Source organism: Somniosus microcephalus, unplaced genomic scaffold (genome assembly GCF_052327205.1).
Source record: "Somniosus microcephalus isolate GS21.2 unplaced genomic scaffold, FLI_Smic_1.0 unresolved_chr1, whole genome shotgun sequence".
In the NCBI taxonomy this organism is placed as follows: domain Eukaryota; kingdom Metazoa; phylum Chordata; class Chondrichthyes; order Squaliformes; family Somniosidae; genus Somniosus; species Somniosus microcephalus.
The window spans coordinates 175,392,646-175,400,044 of NW_028225179.1; the positions used below are offsets into that span (position 1 = coordinate 175,392,646).

Below are 7,399 nucleotides of genomic sequence, written 5' to 3' on the forward strand. Positions count from 1 at the left end.
CTCTTCACCCCCGCAGTCGCGCTGTCTCTTCACCCCCCCAATCGCTCTCTCTCTTCCCCCCCAGTCGCTCTCTCGCTTCCCCCCGTCGCTCTCTCTTCCCCCCATCGCTCTCTCTCTTCCCCCAGTCGCTCTCTCTCTTCCCCCCAGTCGCTCGCTCTCTTCCCCCCCAGTCGCGCGCTCTCTACACCCCCCAGTCGCGCTCTCTCTTCACCCCCCAGTCGCTCTCTCTCTTCACCCCCCCAGTCGCTCTCTCTCTTCACCTCCCCAGTCGCTCTCTTTCTCCACCCCCCAGTCGCTCTCTCTCTCTCTTCCAACAACATAATGCCCTTGAAAAAGCCTCGGCACCGCTGGGCACTCCAGCTAGTCTATATATATAAATGGATACGTCTGTCTGTCTGTCTGTCTGTCCTTACGTGTGTATCTGTCCGGCTATACACTCGAAAGTTATAGAGCGTACCTTCACGTGCGTTACGTCAAAAGAAAGCTTACGATTCCAAAACGGTCATAAGCGTATTTACGTTTCGGCCGGACAAAAATTGCGCCCGCGGTATCCAAAAAACGTTCAAAATTTCGCTCATTAGCATTTCATTATCCGCTCATTAGCAATAGAGTGACGTCGAGGTCGACCAATCGTACGCCGGGTTCCTGGCGCGTGCGGGCGGGCCCTCCTACAGTCGAGTGATGGGACGATTGACCAATCCTACGCTTTGGTGACCTGACTTTCGACCAATTGGTGCGTGTGTGGCGGGCCTTATCGTTCTGAACCGAGGTGAGTCGCCGCCATCTTGATTCCAAACTGTTCCTTTCTTTTTCCCGCTTTCTGCCTGTTTCTTTCAATTCTACATTTCCAGCAAAAAAAAAGTTGCTTTTAAAACACAAATTGTTCTTAAAAAAGTTAATTAATTTGTAAATCTTTTCTCTAACCTCTACAATTCTCCTACCTTTCACCGTTTTTCCACGCCCGAGGCCTAGGCTTCTCCAACTGCCAGCAGTGCAACTCTAGACCCAGGCTCCCGGACTAGACAGAGACAAACACTGGCAGAGGTGAGAGGGTGTGTTGCCTCAGCTCCATTCCCGGGGTCGGTCGGTGGGGAGGCTTCATAAGCAACTGGGGTAGGTCGCAAGCCCCGAATAATAATCTGAAGATCCTGTGTTTGCAGCTGAGGAAATTTCTTCTGCTGACAGCCCCAGGTTAACGGCAGCCATCTTTGTCAAGGAGGGCGAAAAGTTTCAGTGCCACGCCATTTTGATTCAGTGTGTAACAGAGTGCATGCGCGGCCATCTTAGTACAGGAACTTGGAGTGGGTGGGGCTTCTGTGCTCCAAATCGGGTCCTGGTGACCGAGACAGACAATCCACTGTGTGGGCGGGGCCTAATCTTTCCAACTGAAAAGGAAGCGGCGGCCATTGTTTGTGATACAACACACTGAGAGGTGAGCACCCCTTTTTTAATAAAAAGATTGGTGAGGTTGTAAAGTGTATGTTATAGAAAGATTTACCAAAAATGTTTTATAAGTACAGGAAACTTTGTGCTATCCGGAGGTGAGCTATCCGATAATCTGGAGCCACCGGCAAAAATCAGCAGCCGTTTTTTATTCTTTTTGTTTGTTTTTTTTCCTTTGTTTGAACAGTCAAGCTGTGCAAGGTCTGTAGCTATAGCAACAGCTTTAGCTACAGAGCTTGCAGGCCACACCTGAGTGTTTAGAAGCTGTTGCTAAGCAACAGTGTTTGTTGTCAAATACGGAGATAAGAATCTCCGTATCTCTCACATTAACTATGGAGAGTACGGCAGTTTTGAGGCAAGGCAGCAGGTCGGTCCCGTGGGTGCCGGATAGCACAAAGTTTCCTTTCCACCCCCATCCCCCACACCCCCCCTTGCCCCAACATCCCCACCCCCCTTCCCCCCCCACACACCCTTCCCCCCCAACCCCCCTCCACACCCCCCTCACACCCCCTTCCCCCCTTCCCACCCCACACCCCCCCACACCACCTTCCCCCCCACACCCCCTTTCCCCCCACAACCCCTTCCCCCCATTCCCCCCCCACACCCCCCATTCCCCCCCACACCCCCTCCCCACCCCCCTCACACCCCTTCCCCCCACACCCCCCTTCCCCCCCACACCCCCTTCCCCCCATTCCCCCCCCACACACCCTTACCCCCCTCCCCACCCCACCCCCCCACACCCCTCACCCCCCTTCCACCTCCCTCCCCACCCCCCTCCCCCTCCGCACCCCTCCCCACCCCCCCTTCTCCCACCCCCATTCCCCTCCCCTCCCCCTCCTTCCCCCTCCCCACACCCCTCTCACTCCCCACCCTCCCCTCCCCCCTCCCCCCTCCCCTCCCCCCTCCCCCTCCCCTCCCCCCTCCCCCTCCCCTCCCCCCTTCCCTCCACCCTTCCCCCATCACCCCTCCCCTTCCCCCTCCTCCCTCCCCTCCCCTTCCCCCCTCCTCCCTCCCCTCCAACCCCCTCCCCCCTTCCCCTCCCTCCCCCCTTCCCCCATCTCCCCTCCCCTTCCCCCACTCCCCCTCCCCTCCCTCCCTTCCCCCCTCCCTCCCCTTCCCCCTCCTCCCTCCCCGCCCCTTCCCCCCTCCCTCCCCCTCCTCCCTCCCCCTCCATCCCCCTTCCCCCCTGCCTCCCCCCTCCCTCCCCCTCATCGCCCCCCCTTCTCCTTCACCCACTCCCCCCTCCCGCTCCTCCCCCACTTCTCCCCCTTCCCCTTCCCCCACTCCCCCTTCCCCTTCCACCACTCCCCCCTCTCCCTCCCCCCCACTCCCTCCCCACTCATCCCCCCCACTCCCTCCCCACTCCTCCGCTTCCCCTTCGCCCACTCCTCCCCTTCCCCTTCCCCCACTCCCTCTCCCCCTCCCCCTCCCCCCTCCACTCCCCCCTCCCCCCCAGTCACTCTCTCTCTTCCCCCAGTCGCTCTCTCTCTCTTCCCCCCAGTCGCGCTCTCTCTCTCTTCCCCCCAGTCGCTCTCTCTCTCTCTTCCCCCCAGTCGCTCTCTCTCTCTCTTCCCCCCCAGTCGCTCTCTCTCTCTCTTCCCCCCAGTCGCTCTCTCTCTTCCCCCCAGTCGCTTGCTCTCTTGCCCCCAGTCGCTCTCTCACTTCCCCCCAGTCGCTTGCTCTCTTCCCCCGCAGTCGCTCTCTCTCTTCCCCCCAGTCGCTCGCTCTCTTCCCCCCCAGTCGCTCTCTCTTCCCCCCCCAGTCGCTCTCTCTCTTCCCCCCCAGTCGCTCTCTCTCTTCCCCCAGTCGCTCACTCTCTTCCCCCCAGTCGCTCTCTCTCTTCCCCCCCAGTCGCTCTCTCTTCCCCCCCAGTCGCTCTCTCTCTTCCCCCCCAGTCGCTCTCTCTTCCCCCCCAGTCGCTCTCTCTCTTCCCCCCCAGTCGCTCTCTTTCTTCCCCCCCAGTCGCTCTCTCTCTTCCCCCCCAGTCACTCTCTCTCTTCCCACCAGTCGCTCTCTCTTCCCCCCCAGTCGCGCTCTCTCTCTTCCCCCCAGTCGCTCTCTCTCTTCCCCCCCAGTCGCTCTCTCTCTTCCCCCCCAGTCGCTCTCTTTCTTTCCCCGCCCCAGTCGTTCTCTCTCTTCCCCCCCCCACATTTGCTCTCTCTCTTTCCCCCCCACAGTCGCTCTCTCTCTTCCCCCCGTCGCTCTCTCTTACCCCCCAGTCGCTCTCTCTCTTCCCCCCCAGTCGCTCTCTCTCTTCCGCCCCCCCAGTCGCACTCTCTCTCACTCCCCCCTCCCAGTCGCTCTCTCTCTCTTCCCCCCACCCCCAGCCCCCCCGTCGCTCTCTCTCTCTCTTCCAACAACAACATGCCCTCGAAAAAGCCTCGGCACCGCCGGGCACTCCAGCAAGTAGATATATAAATGGAGACACTTATTTCACTAAATGCATCCTAAGAGTCCATGTCAATGTGACTGATCTCATGAATTAAAGCCCTTGTATTGGAATACAATACGCCAGTGTCTTAGAAGTGGAGTTTTAGAAATATTTTGAATCTAAAAAGCAGTAATATTCTCCACTATTGTTTTTTCTGATTTCCACTAGGGAATGTTACTAAAATAATCTATTCCCTGATCAGTATTGCAGTGAAGCAGTTACCTAATCTGTTTGTTCAATGACTGTAACTAATGTCAATTATTCTGTACACTTGAGATTTCTCTCTGATATAAAGGAAGATTTGATCTGAGGGTGTTTGACCTGTGAGTCCAGCACGCTGACGGGCACTGATACCTCTGAGCAAAAATGCAGCTGCCAATAATGTTTCAGATATCAGCAATTTTCTATCCCATTCTGGCAGTGATTGGTGTTCCTGGTAAGTCACTACGAACAGTTATTATTCACCTTTCTCAGTGTTAATTGTATTACTGTTCTGGCTGCCTGTCTAACAATGCTGTTTGTTTGTTTTGATGTGTTTGATTTACAGTCATTAGTTTCTGATATCAGTTAAATAAGCCACTTGATCCCATATTCCAGCATGTCCTCAATATAATCACCAGATGGATAACAGGATTTTTTCTGAAGTTACAAAATCTACAATTGTACCAGTTTCATTCTGGGTCACAATATTAAGGCAGATTATTGCCTCCCGTGTCGCAGCACTCGGCAGGAGCAGCCCATCTAAACTGTACTGTTGCTTTCCAGCACTGGGATCGTCACGGTTTCCTGTCCATGCCGTTTAAATGATGAGCGGGCAGCACAGAGCAAACCCAAGGCCTTGGTGAGCGTGGATCGGACTGTCAGGAGAAGACAATCGGAGCCCAGCCGGCCCTGCAGGTTTCTGGCCTCGGGGATCAGGATCTTCAGCCTACCGATCTCCACCGGCAGCCAGCAGCTCCCGCTTAGACTTCAGGATGCTGGCGAGGGCGGAGACTGACTCTGGAAACCGAGCTTCCAATCTACAGACTGTCCACCCTGTCCCAGAGACTTGGGTCAGCAGGAGTCCGGGGCAGATCTCAATGTCACATTCTTCCCTCCACTGTTTAGTGGCACAGAGCATGAGGTAGACCAGGGCAATGAGACCGAGACTGGGATGTCCACCCCCGCCTCATTACCATCAGAGTCTTGATCATGTGCTGACTGTATGCTCAGGTCAGGTTCCCTGGCACATCCCTGGGCAGCACTAAAGAGGTAGGAACTTGGCGGGCCATGTCCCTGAGCAGAACTAACATCCCGGGGTGGGTGCAGAGGTAGGATTTGGATAATCAGCCCTATACTGCTGAGTTGCGCCTGTCAGGGTAGACAAGAAACAAGTTATTTACTGGTCCTACTTTGTGTGGGTAATGTCACCCTTGGTTTAGACTGCTCCTGTCTCTGGCTCCGTCAGTAAACCATTAAACACCTGTTACTGGGCACTACTGATCTATTCTAAATCTCTGTCTCCAGGTTACAAGGAGCCAGTCAACCTTCCCCGGGATGACGTGTCGTTGCAATACTTCTCGGCCATTATAAGTAATCTATTGTCAATCGGGCGATTAAAATATTTGATGCTCTATTGCAATATGCGTGTTTCCAGTCATTACTTTGAATTGGTATTTTACGGACACACATCCAGTATGTCCAGTCACCCAGGTGCCAAACTGTTTTAACGCGGTTAATTTCAGCTGTTTGTAACTGTTGCGAGTCCGGTGTGAAATTCTTTCTATTTACACTGTGCCTTCACACAACGTGGCACAGAGCCACCTGACCAACACCATCAGTCACAGGGCATGTACCGGGGCAACACCTTGCTAATGAATTCCTTCTGTCTCCTCACCCGCTGTGTGAAGTGTCACATTGTGAGTCCGATTATCACACAACTGGACGGTGCAATGTATCCCTCCGGTTATTGGTAATAAATGCGGCAGGTCTGTGTGTGCGGTGCACATTCTCATTAAAGTAATTCAGAGTAAAGCCGCAGGGGATGTGTGGGTGTTGCTCTACAATGTCTGTATTTACTACAATATTTTGTGAAGCGACCTTTGTAACAAAACAGGTAGAGATTGAATAAAGTCTGGGAAATCACTCTGATCCATAACAGCACGTTGTGTGTCTCGGAGGGAAAATATTAATGCGTCTGGGTAAAGAATTGTTTTGCTCTGGAATTAATCACTGAGTTAACACACAGACAGAACGAGTTGAGTGAAAGCAAGAAAAATTCACAATATTTCAATTCATTTTCAAACAATAATAACACTTTTGTTGTGAGAATCGCTCATTTTCCTTTTTCCTCTTTCTTGCAGCTAATTTAATGACAATTGTGATTCTCTCCCGAGGAAAGTGCGGCCTCTCAAGATGTATAACTCGTTACCTGGTCGCCATGGCAGCGGCGGATCTACTGTTCATCATTGTTAATGTGATAATGTATGATATTAATAATAATCATTTTACAAACTCATTCCTGAACTACACTGCTGTCTGCAGTCTCAGCCTCACCCTGGGTTATGTTGCCATTGATTGTTCCGTCTGGTTAACAGTCTCCTTCACCTTGGATCGATTTGTGGCCATTTGTTACCAGAAGCTGAGAGTCAAATATTGCACCGAAAAAACTGCGGCCGTCGTTATAGCAACAGTGTGTGGGATAATCTTTGTAGAAAATATTCCAATATACTTCAAAATTGAACCTCAGGAAATAATTGACAATGAATCGTGGTTCTGTACAATAAAACCAAGCTTCTATACCTCACCCGTGTGGACGGCATTCTCCTGGTTTGACCTTGTTTTAACTCCATTCGCTCCATTTGTTTTGATTTTGTTGCTCAATGCTCTGACCATCAGGCACATTCTATTGGCCAGTAGAGTCAGGAGGGGACTCAGGGGCAGTAACAATACTGAGAATCACAAAGATCCAGAGATGGAGAGTCGGAGAAAATCCATAATTTTACTGCTCGCCATCTCAGGCAGTTTTATCCTGTTATGGTTGGTAAATGTTACATATGATGTCTGTGTCGAAGTGATAGACATTCAATATATGGCCACAGATTCCGATAAGCCTCTCACCATAATGCAGGAAACTGGGTATATGCTTCAGAGTTTGAGTTCCTGCACAAACACATTTATTTATGCAGCAGCGCAGAATAAATTCAGAGGGCAGCTGATGAATGTAATTAAGTGTCCCTTTGATGCAATTATTAAGTTAGTGAAATCATTGAAATAAATGATCTCAATTCCGTACATTTTCTACTTCTATTAATAGTTGTGTGACATTTTAGCAATCTCTCTCTCTTTCTCTGTTTCTTTCTTCCCCCTCCCTGATGCACAATATTGTGTGAAGCGATATGTCAGTCTGGATTGGGGATTGAATAAGGGCAATAGCGAAACAATGGAAAAGTTGCATTTATAGAGCGACTTCACAAGCTCAACACTTCCCAAAGCCATGTGCAGACAATAAGACAGACCGAATAAACACATGGAAATCACTCTGAT

The 7,399-nt window shown here is 51.9% G+C and overlaps 1 protein-coding gene across 2 annotated transcripts; it reads left to right on the forward strand.

Annotated features, from left to right (window-relative positions):
* The first annotated feature begins 313 nt into the window (after positions 1–313).
* Positions 314–7,147, forward strand: LOC147096612 (putative G protein-coupled receptor 139). 2 transcript variants are annotated; one of them, XR_015074664.1, is made up of 4 exons: positions 314–1,432; positions 4,151–4,310; positions 4,640–5,125; positions 6,217–7,147. XR_015074664.1 is itself a non-coding variant. In XM_085974147.1 (3 exons), exons 2-3 carry the CDS (start codon positions 4,241–4,243, stop codon positions 7,128–7,130), a joined length of 984 nt encoding a protein of 327 aa, XP_085830273.1. In that variant the 5' UTR covers positions 314–1,432; positions 4,151–4,240; the 3' UTR covers positions 7,131–7,147. The 2 variants fall into 2 exon arrangements, 1 of the variants encoding a protein (XP_085830273.1); XM_085974147.1 differs by lacking the exon at positions 4,640–5,125.
* The last annotated feature ends 252 nt before the right edge of the window (positions 7,148–7,399 follow it).